Source organism: Scomber japonicus, chromosome 23 (assembly GCF_027409825.1).
Source record: "Scomber japonicus isolate fScoJap1 chromosome 23, fScoJap1.pri, whole genome shotgun sequence".
Taxonomy (NCBI): Eukaryota; Metazoa; Chordata; class Actinopteri; order Scombriformes; family Scombridae; genus Scomber; species Scomber japonicus.
In genome coordinates, this window is record NC_070600.1 from 9511678 (window position 1) to 9529378 (window position 17701).

The following is a 17701-nucleotide window of genomic DNA, read 5'->3' on the forward strand; positions in this document are numbered from 1 at the left end:
TTTACAGTGTCACAGCTTTTGCGGCCCCCACCGACACAAAAGGTTCCAGTTTGAATCGTGTTTCTAGTCGGACGTTGTTATTAAACGGGTCGCAAAGATGGCAGTTCCCTCAGGTGGTGAAAGGACAGCAGTCAGCTAACTTCTCTTAGTTACATAAGCATAAATATATTAAAAGATAGGGAGTATTATTAGCAAACATGGGTTTTGTAAGGCACGTCGTGTGCGCCATGTCCGGCGGCGTCGACAGCTCCGTGGCGGCGTTGTTACTGAAGAGAAGAGGTGAGAAACATGCCAAATATGAAGCCTTATGATACAGACAGACACTTCAATTGACTGGAGTTGGTTAATTAAGCGTTTTTAAACAGCTTTACCTGAGTAGGACTACAAGGAAAGGTAGCTGCAGTTCTCCCCCCAAGCTGCTACATTCAGGATATGTATTTGTTGCTAAATGTGTTTTTTAGGCTACAGTGTGACAGGAGTGTTTATGAAGAACTGGGACTCTCTGGATGAAAGCGGGCTGTGCTCCTCAGAGAGAGACTGTGAGGACGCCTATAAAGTGTGTAAGACTCTGGACATCCCCTTCCACCAAGTGTCTTATGTCAAAGAGTACTGGCATGAAGTTTTTAGGTATTTGAATCTTATCATTCACAAATCACAACTGTTTTAATATTGTAACTCTGTCACCTAAATGTCACATCTGTCTTTTTTCTCTCCTTTTCAGTAATCTGTTGAAGGAATATGAGAAAGGCAGAACTCCAAACCCAGATATACTGTGCAACAAGCACATCAAATTCAACCATTTCCACAAGTATGCCATCAACACTCTGGGTATGTAGTCATCTTATGGACTTATGTTGACATAAACATGGTCTGAGGTGCTTAACACACACACACACACACATATATATACACCCACACACATCCATCTATTTCACTTGTGTGCTTTCTATCTGGAGGGCAAATTGTATTTTCAGGTCAAAGTAAAAATCAATCAGTCAAACTTTATCTGTGCAGCGCCTTTCAGGTTAGTTACACATTACAGGTTTTTGAATTTGAAGTGCTTCACAGATGACTGACAAGCCCACAAATACAATAAAACAAGTGAATGAGTATATAATGTCTTTAAATCATTCTTGAAGAGCCTTAAGAGGCAGGTTTTAAGTTGATGTTTAAATATAGAATCCAGCTGCTTTCAGATCTATCAACCTGTTGTTGTTGTTGTTTTTGTTGACATAGGTGCTGATGCCATGGCAACGGGCCACTACGCTCGGACGTCCCAGGAAGACGCAGAGGTTTTTCAGCAGACATACACAGCCCCGCCCACCAAGCTCTTCAGAGATCGTTTTGAGATCAGAAATCGTAAGACTCCTGCCTAGCTCCACTTTTTTACTTCTCCTCTTTAAAGCCAAAAATTGTCTCTGTTTTACACTCACATCACTCTCCTTGCTTTATTATTTTATTTTCCTGTCTTTCCTTTAACAGCGGTGAGGCTGCACAAGGGAGCAGATCTCTTCAAAGACCAAACCTTCTTCCTCAGTCAGATCTCACAAGACGCCTTACGACAAACCCTGTTCCCACTCGCTGGACTCACCAAAGATTTTGTGAAAAAGATTGCTGCTGAAGCTGGGTTTCACCACGTACTGAAGAAGAAAGAGGTTAGCAAAAAAAAAAAAAAACCCCACATAAAACATACATTCAAAAAAAGAAAAGTTACAAATACATGCTAATGAAGAAGATTTTTATGAAACTGGTGTCAATGTCTGACCAATGAACAAAAAAACACTGTTTCTCAACTGTCAACTGCAACATGTGAGGTGAGTATGTTAATGCTTTCTTTCAGAGCATGGGCATCTGCTTCATTGGAGAGAGAAACTTTGAAAGCTTTATTTTAGAGGTGAGAAATTAAGCTATGAGCACTTACCATTTTTTCATTTCTTTTCTGTTTTTGCTTTCTTTGTTTTCAGTGTTTCCTGTCTTCTTTTTGTGATGTGTTTAGAAACCATAATTAAGAGATAGACGTAATAGTAGATGTATACTTTTGTTTCTTTCTCCAGTATCTAGAATCTAAACCGGGAAATTTTGTCTCCATTGAGGACGGGACCATAAAGGGAACACACAAAGGTATGTTTGTGATTCAGAGGTTCTCAAATTGTGACAGTTTCTTACAAAAAAGAACTAGTGTGTCACTGATATGTTAACTCCTAAAATGTGGCCAACAATTAAAAAAATCCCTGGAGGTGATAAAATAGTTTGAACTTAACTGTTCCAAATTCGGGTTGTGTATCATATTCTTTTATCTTTCGTTTTCATGTGCTTGTGTCTCTGTCCATCCAGGCTGGTTCACTCTGACGCTGGGCCAGAGGGCGAGGATAGGAGGGCAGAAAGACGCCTGGTTTGTGGTGGACAAAGACATCACTACTGGAGATGTGTTTGTGGTGAGAACATCAGTTTTTGTTATTACATTGAAACCATCTTCTTTGATTCCTCTCTCCTTATGAAGCATGAAGCCGCTTTTAGACTGATGAGAGAGAGAGAGAGAAAAAAATGATCAATAACATTTAGGATTCTCATTGACTTTGCTCTCTTAATAAAGGTTTAGTCAATCATGAACATTAAACAACTGTTTGAAAACCAATTTTTGCTCTTACTTGTGTCCATAAATCTCTCATGGCTCAGGCTCCATCTACTGATCACTTGTCTCTTTACCGTGACACAATGCGGACGGAGCGCTTCCACTGGATAGCAGATGAACCGCCTCCCGCACTAGCTAGGACCCAGATGATGGAGTGTCACTTCCGCTTCATCCACCAGATGCCACTCAGTGAGTTTTTAATTATCAGGGCAGCTATATTGACAAACGAGAAGTATCATTGTGATGTAAAAATGTGCTTGTTTTGTTTGTTTTTCCCTATAGCTCCCTGTACTGTGACTCTAAACATGGACAGTTCTGTGTGGATCTCACTCTCCCAACCAGTTAGAGCTCTGACACCTGGACAGGTAACACAACTACAGAATTGAGTGTAGTTGCACGGAGCAAAGCTGTAACACCAGCTTCAATGCCAACTTCAAAGACTTTAAAAAAAAAACAGCACAGTTCCTCTTTTTCGTCTGTGTTTTTAAGTCTATATTTTCATTCCTCCCTTAGTTTGCTGTACTCTACAAAGGGGACGAATGTCTGGGTAGTGGGAAGATCATCCAGATGGGGCCCAGTGAATACACACTCCAGCAGGGCCGAGAGCGTTTGATAGCAGCCGCACAGGAGAAGGAGAAGCAGACCCCCGAGCCAGTCAGCTGAGACTCCCTCACAGCCCTGCCATGGTGGAAGTGCACTCTGTCCGGTACATTAGAGCACACTGATTAGGAAAATGAACAGTTTCTTGGGGCTCTATGGTAAATGGATAGCACTTGTATAGCGCCTTTCTAGTCTTCCAACTCTAAACCACATTCACCCGTTTATAAGCTGATGGCAGGGGTTGCCTTGCAAAGTGCCAATCTGCTCACCACAAGGATCTAATCATTCACACACACTCTCACAATTTGGGGTTCAGTATCTTGCACAAAGACACGTTCAGCCCACATGTGGAGGAGCTGGGAATCAAACTGCTGATCTTTGGTTTAGTGGACAATCGCTCTACTGTACCTCTGGACCACAGCTGTGCTGCTGCTGGTGAGCTCAACAGTATTGATAACAGCGACAAAATGGTTACACACTGAGTTTACACTACATGGTAATAAGCTGGTTTACTAAGCAACAGTAACCTCAGTTTGAAAGGAAATGAAACGTTTCAAATCTTCACTTGTACTTGTAACATCTCATCCACTTCAACACCATAGCAAACCTTTCAGGTACAGTATGCCTGTTTCTGCTTGTGTCATAATTCATACCAAGATAATTAGTTACGCTGTTATTGATGAATATGCATTATAAGGAACAGCACCTTGAACTAGGTTTTATTTAGGCAAAAAAAAGGATAGTCATGTACTCTGGTGTATGTATTTAAGGAGAATACACTCGGTGGTGGATGTGTTTTTAAAAGCAATTCAATCAAGCTCACCTTTTTAAAGTATTCAGCTTTAATAATGAAAAATGATCAATGGTCATTTTTCTTCATACAGTCCTCAGTGTTTTGGCCAGCGGTGGGATAGAAAATGCTGACAATATGTAGTCTCAGCCCGTTATTGTTGTTTTATATAAAGCTTTGTAGTGATCCAAAGGAAGGAGGCGGCGGTTCTTGTGGGGACTCAGACTCATCAGTGAATGAAAGTGGCTCCAATATTATTATTTTTTTATTCAGTGTAAAGATATTAAAAGTTAAAAGTTGACATTTAGCTTTTTCTTGGCATCTTTGAGGCTATTTGTTTTCTCAGTGACACTCCTGGCTCCTTCAGCTTTTAAACTGTTACTCATATTATCCCTACCTCTGAGCCAACTGCAAACCTGTAGGACTAGTGAAAACCCTTTCTTATATGTGTTATGGCATTTAAACACCAGCTACATCCAGGTTTAGTATTTGATGTTGACGGTTCCTTGGTCATCAATTTTCATCTATTCCATGACTCTGCTTGGTTCTTTAAGTCACCGTCACAAAACATGCCAGTTCTTCTTTTCCTTAATACAAATCAAGTTAATAGAATAAAAACAAGGTAAATGTGTGTTTTTGGTTTGGAAGTTTTCTCCTTTTCTTCTGTTCAAAAGTCAGTTGAAATTACTGACTAAAAATTTGCCAAGTTAACAAAACTGATTGCAAAAAGAAAAGGGTAAATATGATGGTACTAGAAATTTGTAACAAAAGATAGAAGCAGTTTTACGTTTTTATTGCTCTGCTGTTTTATACTGTCAGGAATTTTGATGCCCTGTTTATTTTTAAATATTCATATTTTAATTATTTGTTGGAAGAAATCCTACAAGAAGACTTTCAGTGCCTTTCCTCTTTGGTTGACATTGTGTACAAACTGTAAATACTTGAAATTTTAAAAGTGAGTGAATAAACCTGATAACTGGTATATCGACTTGTTTTTCATCTGCCTGTATATTTAAAAGTTAGGTCCCGAGTCCTCAAAGTGCTTTGAGTGAGAACCGTTGGTTGTTATGCTGCTATTAGACCACAGTGGGGCGCTGTTATACAAAAAAAACCTCCAGGGTGGAACTGTTGCTTTGAGTCGTAAGCACAAGATCATATTGGACAGTAATTTGATTATCTTGTATTATTTCCCAGCAGAGATTGAATTTATGGTAATTTCTTGTTAATGGTCCAATAAATCAGTGGTTGTCAACCTTTTTGGTGTTCAAGGACCCCAAACTGTTTCACATCAGGCCATGGACCTGTATTTGTTAAAATGTAGTGTCAGGGAACCCCATCTGATAAATAGTTTAGTTTAGTTCAGATTAAAAGTGAAGACTGTGAAATCTATGAACAGAATAGTCATTCTTATACATCACTGGGCTAATTAAATAATAGTTAAATTAAAATATTATTCATTTTTCTGGAGACCCCCTGCCACCCCTTCAGCCTAGGGTTTCCAGACTCCAGGTTGAGAACCACTGCTGTAATTCATGTGTCAGCTTAAAACTGTTTGTCTTGGGTGAAAAAACTATACAAGTTATTATAATACAAAGCACATAAAGGCTCAAACAGCACTAATACAGACAAACGAGAAAAAACAGTAACAGTAACAGGTTTTGTTGATAGACCACTTTGCAAAGCTGTAAAGTTATAAAAGTTCATAAAACAAGACATAAAAAAGAAAAGGAATATTAAGGGCATAGTTTAATTTAATTTCAACATGTTTCCCAGAATTACTACTGTGTAATGAACATCATGCTCACAGTGCATGACACAATAATATATCAGTTTACAAACATTTGCTTCATATTCAATATTCATGTTTTTTTCTGAAAAGAGTTATTGATCTGAATGATATCAGTTAATCAGTTCTAAATTCTCCACCCTTGGTTCCACCTGATTAAAGATGTGTGACATCAGTTTCTAACATTGTGGCCTTTGGGTCTTAATTCAACTGCTTTTTATGTCTTCTTTATATACTATCACTGCTTACAACTACTTCAACATGAAAAAGTTGAAGAGGGAGCGACACTCAAACACGCATTAGGAATTTCAACCAACTCTTACCCTATTGTAATAACAATGCACTTGCGCGCATTGGTCACCCGGTCAGGGCCACTTCCTAAATCTCCATGAGAAAAAAAAGCCCCCCCCGTGAAAGCGTCCCGGAGGGGGAACACAGCAGGTTTATGGTAATAAGCCTCTGAGGAGGAGAGGAGGAGGAGGAGGAGGAGGAGGAGGAGGAGAACCACGGAGCCATTTTGTACTCATTTTAAACTCAGTGTGGGTTAACGCAGCCGCTGCGCGCCGTGGATACACTGATACTATGGATACCAAGCGTCTTTTTCCACGTTAAAACTTCACTATGAGGGATAAAAGTAAAACGCGGTGTTGGGAGAGGGAGAGTTAATGCTGTTTCTGAGGAGTTTCGGTGAAGGTGAATGGGATTTGGAAGGTTTACAAGCATGGAGTTACCGATGTATTGGATTTGGGTTTGTATTCTGTTCAGCGTGCCGCTTTTGGGATGTTTGGAGCTACACCTTTCAGAGACTTTACAGCCCGGGACGCATTTGGCAAACCTGTCGCTTGGCCCAGGGAGGACTTATAAACTTGACAGGACTTTATCCCCTAAATTTATTCACAGCTTATTCCAAGTTGGAAGGCACGACGGAGTTATCCGTCTGTCCCAGAGAGTTCAGTGTGCGCACACACTGAGGAACCCTGCGCCTGTTTATTTCCGAACAGGTTCCTTGACATCTGGAGATGTTATTCTGACACGTTTTAATGTGTTCGTTCATGGCCAGGACTGTTTTATCAAATACAAGAGAAAGAAGGCGTCAGGTAAGCCAGACGTTCACATTAAACACCTTTCAAAGTTGGAGGCAACTTCCTGCTTATCCGCAGGTAAATTGCTTTTGAATGTAACAGAACTTTTGCCTGCCTTTACGCGGAACATCGCCTTTTCGGACTCTGTGTGTGTTGGAAAAGGCTTAGTTGCAGTGTTCAAGCATGGTAATTTGTTCCTGGTCAATGAGTTATGTCTTGAGCACAGAGGACAACCCGAGGTGAATTTGCACTGCCCGTTGCACAGCTCTCCAGGCGATCGGCTCTCTGTGCAGCTGAGTTTTACACTTGCAAAAGTGCCTGAACGACATGGATCACTATTAGAAACCGTCCAGAGAAAGTCGGGCAAATTGATCCGAAGAGGGAAGCGACAAGTAAACACGTCTCCCCAGTTCCAGCTCCCCAACTATCAGGTGTCCGTGCCTGAGAATGAGCCTGCGGGCACGCGGGTTATTACCCTGAAAGCCACTGACCAAGATGATGGAGAGGCTGGGAGGCTGGAATATGGCATGGAAGCCTTGTTTGACAGCAGGTCCAACGACTTTTTTACTATCGACTCTCAGACAGGGAGCATAACAACTGTCCAGGCACTAGACAGAGAAGTAAAAGACACCCATGTTTTTAAAGTCACTGTGACTGACAATGGCACCCCTAAAAGATCTGCCACTTCTTTCCTCACTGTCACTGTGAGTGACACTAATGACCATGGGCCGGTGTTTGAACAAACTGAATACCGTGTTAACATCCGGGAGAATGTAGAAGTTGGCTTTGAAGTGATGACAATCCGAGCCACTGATGGAGATGCTCCCTCTAATGCCAACATGATTTATAAAATTGTGAATGGTGAAGGAGTTAACTCTGTGTTTGAAATTGACCCCCGAAACGGTCTAGTCAGAATCAAAGAGCGTCCCGACAGGGAGACCCGGGCACAGTACCAGCTGATTGTTGAGGCCAACGACCAGGGCAAAGACCCAGGTCCCCGCAGTGCCACTGCCACTGTTAACATCTCTGTGGAGGATGAAAATGACAACTACCCTCAGTTCAGTGAAAAAAGGTATGTTGTACAAGTCCCAGAGAATGTGGCAGTCAACACTAAAGTCATCCAGGTGGAGGCCACAGACAAAGATGAGGGGAACAACGCCAAAGTTCATTACAGCATCATCAGTGGCAATGTTAAAGGACAGTTTTACATTCACTCCCCCACTGGTGTGATTGATGTCATCAATCCCCTTGACTATGAGATGATACGGGAGTATAATTTGAGAATTAAAGCTCAGGATGGTGGCAGACCTCCACTGATTAATGGCACAGGTATGGTGGTGGTGCAAGTGGTTGATGTGAACGACAATGCCCCCATGTTTGTCAGCACACCTTTCCAGGCTACTGTGTTGGAAAATGTGGCCATTGGTTACTCTGTGATCCATATTCAAGCAATTGATGGTGATTCTGGAGAAAACGCACGTTTGGACTACCGCTTAACTGACACCACCCCTGGTTTTCCGTTCACCATCAACAACAGCACAGGCTGGATTACAGTAAGTGAAGAGCTTGACAGAGAAACCACTGAGTTCTACACTTTTGGTGTGGAGGCAAGGGATCATGGGATACCTGTGATGTCATCTTCAGCCAGCGTCAGTATCACAGTGCTTGATGTGAATGACAATGTGCCCACATTTACGGAGAAAGTTTACTCACTGAAGATCAATGAAGATGCAGTGGTGGGAACCAGTGTGCTGACAGTGACAGCCGTGGATAGGGACGTGAACAGTGTGGTGACATATCAGATCTCCAGTGGCAACACCAGGAACCGCTTTGCCATCACTAGCCAGAGTGGTGGTGGGCTCATCACTTTAGCCCTCCCCTTAGACTATAAGCAAGAACGCCAGTATGTCTTGACAGTTACTGCCAGTGATGGAACACGCTACGACACCGCTCAGGTGTTCATCAATGTGACAGACGCCAACACACATAGGCCGGTCTTCCAAAGTGCCAACTACCAGGTGATGCTCAGTGAAGAACGACCTGTGGGCTCAACTGTAGTCATGATCAGTGCAACAGATGAGGACACAGGGGAAAATGCTCGCATAACATATGTCATGGAAGACAATGTTCCTCAGTTTAAAATCGACCCAGATACAGGTGCCATCACAACACAAATGGAGATTGACTATGAAGACCAGGCCTCCTTTACATTAGCCATCATTGCCAGAGACAACGGCATCCCTCAGAAATCTGATACCACCTATGTAGAGATTATCATCCTTGATGCTAATGATAATGCTCCTCAGTTCCTCAGGGATATGTATCAGGGGACTGTATTTGAAGATGCACCTGTCTACACCAGCGTTCTCCAAATCTCTGCCTCAGACAGAGATTCTGGCTCAAATGGCAGGTTGAGTTATACATTTCAAGGTGGTGATGATGGGGAGGGAGATTTCTTCATAGAGCCTTACTCTGGTATCATAAGAACTGCTCGCAAACTGGACCGGGAGAATGTTCCTGTATACAACCTGAAGGCCTTTGCTGTGGATAGGGGGGTTCCTCCTCTAAAAGCAGCTGTTCCCATTCATATTGTAGTTCAAGACATAAATGACAATGCTCCAGTGTTTGAGAAAGATGAGCTTTTCATTAATGTGGAGGAGAACAGCCCAGTGGGGTCCGTTGTGGCCCGAATCACTGCCACAGACCCTGATGAGGGTACTAATGCTCAGATTATGTACCAAATCGTAGAAGGGAATATTCCAGAAGTTTTTCAGCTAGATATTTTCAATGGCGACCTCACTGCACTCACAGACCTGGATTATGAGACCAAAACAGAGTATGTCATAGTGGTCCAGGCCACCTCAGCACCACTAGTGAGCCGAGCCACTGTCCACATCCGCCTGGTAGACATGAACGACAATCAGCCGGTGCTGCAGGACTTTGAGATAATTTTCAATAACTATGTCACCAACAAGTCCAACAGTTTTCCATCAGGAATAATTGGGAAGGTACCAGCTTATGACCCAGACGTGTCGGATAAGCTACGGTACAAGTTTGAATCTGGAAATGAGCTCAGACTGCTGCTGTTAAACGAGGACACAGGGGATCTGAGGTTGAGCAGGGACCTGGACAATGACAGGCCCTTGGAAGCACCAATGACAATTTCCGTCTCAGGTAAGATAAAATTTAAATAAAAAATCTTTCCTTCTATCATTCTATCTTTCTCTGTGAAGATACTCTTAATTTTCACGTCACTTAATTTTCAGCACATGTAAGCAAAGTGATAAGTGCTTTTATGCGGAAATTTGAATCACCATGTGTGATATCATCATACTATAGAGTTAATATAGAATTTTCAGTTGAATAAAGAAAGAGGGCAGGTTTCGGCTGTAGTGTTGACTGTATGTTCAGTAAGTGTTTGCTGGAGGCTCTATGCAGGATCCGGTTGTGCTGCTTTTGTGTTATTTAGGTGATAAATGTTTTGTGTGCAAGCGGTTGGTTGAGGTAATAAAGAGGTGTTATTAGCAGGGCACTATCATAGCCAAGCTGCTTTGTTGTTGAAGGAAGTAGGAACACACATGCAAGAATATGCACACACATGATTTCCCTCCTTGAATATATATACATAGTCTATACTCTTTGATGTGCAGATGCTGAAAGTTTTTGGCTTTCAGCATCTGCAGGTTGATTAACATCTTGTGGCAAGATGTCTCTCAAGATTTCACCAGAATAGTTTTTCAAACTTAAAACATTTTTACAAGGTCACACAGAAAGAATTTGCTCATATGTTTTCTTTTTTCCACTACAGAAGCAGACTTTGTTCTTTAAAGTTAAAGATTAGACAAATGCAAACACTTGGACATTCACACCTAAACTGGCAGGGTAACAGCTACAGTACAAGCAAGCACGCACACGTACACACACTTTGCGAGAAAGCACTGTGGCATTAATCAGGCAGTTGGACAGGCAAGATAACTACCCTGTCACCTATTGACAGCGGGTTGCTCAACCTCCTCTCTGTCTTTCTTACTGTCTTATTCTTAACCATTCTTGTCTTCTTCCCCCACTCTCTCTGTTGGCTGATCTCTCAAAGCACATTAAGCCTTGAATTGGGCAAACAGCCCAACACTGCTAGATCTATTCAATTCTCTGTCTTTCTGTGTCACCCTATCATCTAGCTCCTCTCAAAGCCAGCATATCACACATACTATGTGAATACAAATGAGCTGGTGTGGACCAGGCTGCATCAAGACAAACCCACACCCCCAGTTCATCAGTCTAATCATGTTTGTGGTTATTTTAACTCTAGGTTCAGGGTCATTTTGACAGCTATAAATTTCACAAATTCTTGGACACTGACAGAAACACTGATTAGATAATTCAGCAGATCTTCGTTGCACACAGAACTGCATCATAACAAGTTAATGCAACAACCGCTGGTTCATTAGGTGCTGGTCTCTCTCTTTCTCTAACAGTGTTTTTGCTAAATGACTTGCGCCCTGTCTTTCTCTTGAACAAAAGACAGACTGTCCTTTTCTAAGTGCTTTACGGGTGCTATAGATGACCCACTGAGCATCTGAGGAAGCTGCAACTGACCACAATAGTTATAGGCCTTATAGCCCTTATTCACTGCCTCTGCACTCCTGGTTTTGTCAATAACAGCTGACAGCTCTTGTGGTATCCCTGACCTCATGATAGTCCCAATGGGGGCTGGACCTCTTAATTAGGACACACACATACAAATATATGTAAGCATGTGTTCTTACAAAATTAAACAGATGCACACACTCTCACTAAAAAAAACTGCCCCAACCCCCCTTTTTTTGGTGGCTCACCCTGATGTCAAGTGTTAGGTAACCATTACCGCTGATGTCTTGACCTTTTAACCCCAGGCTCTTAGCAGAGGAAGGCCTGGGGGGACTGGTGAACTAAAGGCATCTTAACAAGCACTAAGAAACAAGACTGTGATTGTGTTGCTGTCTCTTAAATTTAATCACTCTGGTTCTGGGGGTCTCCTATATTCTCTTTAGCACCATTGAGTCTTATTGCGCCACAATTGTTTTGACCTTTTCTCTGTCTCTGCCTGATTCACATACCACTCAGTTCAGTCTGGGTTTCTATGCATCATCTTCATTAGCTCAATATGTCTGCTAATATCAGCATTGCCATCCTCTATCCATGAGTGATGAAAGTGCATTAGCTCCTTCGGCCTCCTTAACCCCAATCACTATGCCTGATCAATAGAACAAATGACTGTTGATGCATCAAGGCAAGCATTGATTTGTCTTGGTTGGAGCGGACCAACGGGGAAATAGAGATCGCCATCTGTCACGTAGAATGTCACAAAGAATGATGTTACTCTCTTACATCCCCCCTACATCTTACATCCAACTCTCGCACAGGTGCTTTTTATTTTGGCAAAGAGAAGGCTTGGGAATGTTTCTCGAGCCCTCTGCTGAAACATAAGAAAGCTGCGATATCTCTCCCGAGATACACACTTAAAACACTCTGGTAGCCACAACACTGTTCTATCTGTCCTCGTTCTGCCCCACCCCCCGTGCTTTCTTGTACGTGTGTGTGTGTTCGCGTGTGTGTGTGTGAGAGAGAGATACAGTAACTTGGTGGTTCGAAAGCTAAGGGCTATGTATTCTCATTGTAAGAGCTTTTATCTTAGTTTGTTAAATTTCACATAAAACCCTTGGGGTTTTCACTGTTTTCTAAAAGGATAAATATGTGTCAATTTCATCTGAATGCTTCAAGTGTCACCAAAAAGAGAGGGAATTCAAATGAATGCACTTGCCTCCTTCATTGTTCAGTACTATATTTTCATATTTAACCTACTTTGACATGTTTACTTAACTTTTCCTACGTCACTTTGCCCCATCTAGTCAGCGCCCAATCAAAGCAAGCCTGCAGTGGTACAGAGGATACACATCAGTGACAGTTCCACCAATTTGTTACCGTTGTTACTTCATAATACCATCTGGTTGATTGCCAGAGTTGTTAGCAGAGCTGACAGTTAGACCCACCATCTGAAGCCAAAATGTACTAGTGCTTGGCATGTGTTGTTAATAAGAGTCTGTTGCCAGTAATCTAGATAATTAGCAATTTCCTAAAGTGGTGATGATAAGAAAGGCTTGATTTTAATTGTACCTGAATGGACTTTTGACCTTTGTCTTCACATAAATCTTAATTGATCCCAAGAAATCAATCAGATTTGATACAGTTCATGGCCACTGTACAAGTGTTCATTGTCAAATGAATGATTTAATGGCAAAGAAAGGAACTGTATGCTACATGTGACACAGGGAGGATGGGCTATTAGTTAGTTTAGACATGTAGATGTGCTCAGAGAAAAGGGCACAAACATGTGAAAAAAGTCTGTGATAACCTGTCTCCCTTAATTCACATGGCGTGGCTACACTAAACTACCACATTCTTCTATTCACACCAAGCAAATTGCTGTAAATCTGCTTCCTGATATGCAAAAGGAATCACCTAATGTGCACTGGAGGTTTTTTTCCCCCAGGAAATATCTACCTGCTAGGTGGGGTTTATAACAGAAAATGTTAAAGCTTGCATGAACTGGCTATAGCTGGATTTGTGTTATAATATCCAGTGATGCAGGACAGCAGATTGTTACTTAAACGATTAGGAATGATTGATGCTAAATCGTCTTTTTCTACCTCAAGCTCTGATCTTTTTCCTTATTCTCGGTGAGCGGGATGGCATGCCGCTACATGCACTCATACACACACCCGTGTCCCTCCTCCTCCCTGTCCTTCCCCGCTTTTCCCCTATGGGGCTTTTGCTGAGCGTCCATGCCCATTGGTTTGGCTCTTAATTCCATTCAAGAAGCTGCATAGCTCAGCTTTTTAACATTTCTGTTCTCGTTAACCCCCCCATCATACATACTTTCACTCTTTCTCTGCTTTCTCTCGCTCCTCCTTTCTCTACATACATAATTCGATTTCCACTGTGACACAAGAGCTTTAGCTTTGTGCTTATTTTAAAACCCAGGCCAAGATAAAATGCGCTCTGCTGATGGACTCACTGAACTTCCACTTAAAACATTCCTGTGAAAACTGCCTTATCATTTAAAGGGAAAGAAAAGTTTAATATAAAGCACAATTCATCTTGTGGAAGACTGTTTGGGCATGATGCATTGCTCCCTGTATGAATTATGATTCATACAAAAAGCATAATTAACTCTTGAGCCACATCATCTGATGCAGCCCTTGTCCTTGGCATTCTTTTGGTTTAGAATCATAATTTGGCCTCGAAATATTGCATCACAAGAACACATTGAGAAATTACTCCTTTGTGAGTCAAACGACAAATTCCCTTTCATTCGTCCCCATCCTTTTTCCAGTTCTTGTGTCTGATGTTCTGACGAGAGAAATGTGACTCCTCACTGGAGCACAGGTGTGGAAGTGATGTGCTTACACAGACAGTGCTGACACAGGACCTCTCACCTGTGAGATCAAAGCAGGACATGGGGTTTTACACACTAAGCAATGAGAAATGACCCTGAACCTTTCTACACATGACTTCTGACCTCAAACTGATGGATGGGGCAGAAAAAGAGGGGAAAGTCCCAGGAATACAGAGTTTGATATCTCAGATTCAGATAAGAGATTTGTGAAGCCTTCAGTAGCACTTAAAAGAAAACAACAACTTGGTATCATCTGAGTAACCTAAATACCAATGAATGTTAAGTAACAGCCGAGGAATGAGTGGTATAAGTTTAAACACAGTGTGTAGGCCTATAGTACAATCTACAGAGATGGTGCCAGTGTGCTTCAGCCTTGTCTGCAGCAGCTCATATGTTTCTCTAAAGTGTGTGAGATATGTGCAGTCATTCTCAGGCTTGGCATTCTCAGAAACTGATATTGGGAGATCCCATTCATTCCTGAGATATCACACACCCTGCTTGTTTTAAACATTGCCCCTCACCACATTGCCCTCTGTCTCCTCCCCTCCTCCTCATGTCTCCCTATTCTTTCCTCAGTCTCTTTCTTGTTGTTATTCCTCACCTCTCACAGTCTTCCTTTCTTTCTCTTTCTCTGGCAAAGAATGCACCCATTGCTTGACCATGGAGATTGTTGCTGTCTTGCCACGTGCTTGTTGAGGCTAAATCTGTCCTGAGTGGTTACAGAAACTTATTAGATTACTGTGCTTCTCGTTTTCTCTGTCTACATGCCTGTCTGCATCTGCGTGCCTCTGTTGTCAGTTTGAGTGTTTGTCAGTGTGTTTATGTGTGCATAGCTGGCTGGGCACTGTCCCACCAGTGTGTTCCTTCAGTTGTCCTAACAAAACAAAAAAAAAATACTTTTAATCTATATTTTAAAGTAAATATAAAACTGTAGTTGCACATTTTGGGAAATACACTTGTTTTCCTGCTGAGAGTATGAACAGTGTTGGTACCACTCACATGAAGCTACAGCTAGCAGTTGATTAGTTTAGCTTAGCAGAAAGACAGAGTTAGCCAAACAAAACAACAACTTCTAGCAGCGTTTGTAAAACGTACTAATTAACAAGTTATACATTTTTTGTTTAATAAGTGGATTTTATTAACTTTGGCCAGAACCAGGCTAGCCATGCCTCTGTTTCCTGTCTGTGCTAAGTTAAGCTAACCAGCTGTAGCGTCATATAGAAACATGAAAGTGGGATCAATCTTTATAGCTAACTCTCAGCAAGCTAGCAGGCAGATTTCCCAAAATGCTGAATTTTTTTTTGTTTTAATTAAAAAATAAAGGAAGGCATACTTCTAAGATATAGAAATGGTTGTTAATTGTTAATACATTTTTACAAAATCTCTTAAAGTCTAAACCATACATTGTGTCACCACTGAAAACTCAATTGAGTGACATGATGCTCTGTTGTCCAGAGGCAGGGAGTTAGCCTGAGAGGAGTCAGCAGAGTGCACAAGCAGGTGTAATAACAGTGTTCATGTCTTTGTTTATGTGTCCAATGATCTAGAAAGGAATTGCATTCATGCTTAATCTTCTATATCCAATGTAGGCTTTAATGTGTGCATGTCAGGTCTATGTGTGTGTGTGCGTGCGTGTTTGTGTGAGTGTGCCCTCCAGGCTATAGTCGGGAGTTAGAAGTGTAAATACCAGGGGATCAGGACTGGTCACTGTTCAACTCCACTGATGTCTGAACGCTCAATTACAGGTTAAAGTGGGGAGGGTTGAAGGATCTAAGGTTGTCATTGCCTACAAGCAGTAATACAGCCACACAGTGACTATGTTGGGTGCTGCTCCTGCTTCTCCCACGGCAAACAGCTCTGTTTACCATGTGTGAAATATAAGTAAAAAATGTCCAGCTTCTATTTTTGACTCTTTGAACCCAATCGTTGAGTTAAATTCGATCCTTGGCATGAATTGTCTGGTGTTGTCTAAATCAGCCAAATCTGTCCACCCTTTGTTACTTGGCGGCATCTTTCCTCCTACTTACTTAATCCATGTGCTGATATCTCAAGAGGAGTGTTTTGATTGCAGCAGGAAATCTCTCTCTAAGCAACCCGGTCGTTTCTGTCGCAGGCTGAGCTAGAAAGTGAAGTGTCTTCCCATAATAGAAGTGTGTTTGCTGTGGGGATTGTAAAGAGGAGTTGTTTGTTTGCAAACACCAACACCTTGGGCTCAGGTTGATTTAAGATGCAGGGGTAAAGGTGGGGGGTATTTGGAGGGAGATCTTATAAGGGATTCTGTTTTGTTTCTTTTTTTTTTGGCAAATTTTGAGTATCTAATTGTGTTTCTTTTATTGTGTATATATACTGCGTGTCTATGTGTGTGTGTGTGTTGAGTGAAGCCTCCGTCTAGTTTGACACATAGATGACACGCCTTTCTTTCAAACACATACACACATACAAAGGCAGGGTTATCTCTCGTTTACATGCTGCAGGACAGTGATTTCACCACTCAAACTCCAACAGGTTTTTTTCAGGGGTGGAGGGGGTCGGTGGAGGGGTCGTATTTAATTGTAACCTGACCCACCTCTCTCAGTCTCTCTTTCTATTTCATTATCTCTCACTCATACGACACAATACTCTTCTTTGTCTCTCTCATTGAGGAGGCTGGGTGAAGCACTGAGGCTCACCAACGGCTCAAGAGTGTGACATTACATGCGTCAAGCTGCGCAATGACCAGCTGCAGGAATGTTAAGTGGTGCTGGGTGCAGGGTAGTTGCTGAGGGTGTAGATATACAGTATGTAGCCAGAATGAATGACAAGTGTCAGAGCCTTCTTCCCCTGGTTGACAACATTCATACCTGTGGGGGCTTCATGCATCTTTGAATTTCAAACACTTATCTGCTTTTGCTTTTCTCACCATTGTCCTTAGTGAATGGCATGAGATTCACTTCTTACAAACTTAGATTTGAGCATTTAAATACCAGTCATGTGTTGGTTGCATACAGTTATAAAACATAAGATGACATGCAAGGGGACAATAAAAGTTGGGACTTTATCATCTGCAGTGTAAAAAAACTGTACTGTACTGTACAGCACTGTAAGTACTGTAAGAATTCAGGGTGACAGCTGCATTATTGACCTTTTAACTCCAAGAAAGCAGACTTTACCCCTAGGTGATCAGGCTGTTCTTCAGTCTAGACTGAAAACCAGAGGAAGCCCAATTTTCCCCATTAGGACCCTCCACTCTGAGAAACACTCTGCCTGAGGAGCTTAGGCCAGTGAACTTTTAAACACTCATTAAAAACCACAAATTAGACAAGAACAAAGACCCGGGAGCACCGATCTGTACCAGACCACCACCATGGGAAATTTTCAATTCACACGACACGAATTG

The 17701-nt window shown here is 41.9% G+C and overlaps 2 protein-coding genes across 2 annotated transcripts in view; both read left to right on the forward strand.

Annotated features, from left to right (window-relative positions):
* Positions 1-113: 113 nt before the first annotated feature.
* On the forward strand, positions 114-3866 carry trmu (tRNA 5-methylaminomethyl-2-thiouridylate methyltransferase). The gene is made up of 11 exons (XM_053314034.1): positions 114-279; positions 462-627; positions 722-828; positions 1237-1359; positions 1483-1655; positions 1841-1894; positions 2055-2121; positions 2335-2435; positions 2677-2821; positions 2915-2997; positions 3146-3866. Exons 1-11 carry the CDS (start codon positions 198-200, stop codon positions 3293-3295), a joined length of 1251 nt encoding a protein of 416 aa, XP_053170009.1. The 5' UTR covers positions 114-197; the 3' UTR covers positions 3296-3866.
* Positions 3867-6505: 2639 nt separating this feature from the next.
* The window catches only part of celsr1a (cadherin EGF LAG seven-pass G-type receptor 1a), an 86589-nt gene continuing 75393 nt past the window's right edge, over positions 6506-17701 (forward strand). The window contains exon 1 of the mRNA XM_053314024.1: positions 6506-10064. Within this exon, the coding sequence (XP_053169999.1) occupies positions 6506-10064 (3559 nt within the window). The remainder of the gene's footprint in view (positions 10065-17701) is intronic.

Coding starts and splice junctions, on each gene's coding strand:
- trmu (XM_053314034.1), top strand. CDS start 198: ATGGGTTTTGTAAGGCACGTCGTGTGCGCCATGTCCGGCGGCGTCGAC. Junction 2,122..2,334: donor CATAAAGGGAACACACAAAG/GTATGTTTGTGA, acceptor CTGTCCATCCAG/GCTGGTTCACTCTGACGCTG. Junction 2,822..2,914: donor CATCCACCAGATGCCACTCA/GTGAGTTTTTAA, acceptor TTTTCCCTATAG/CTCCCTGTACTGTGACTCTA.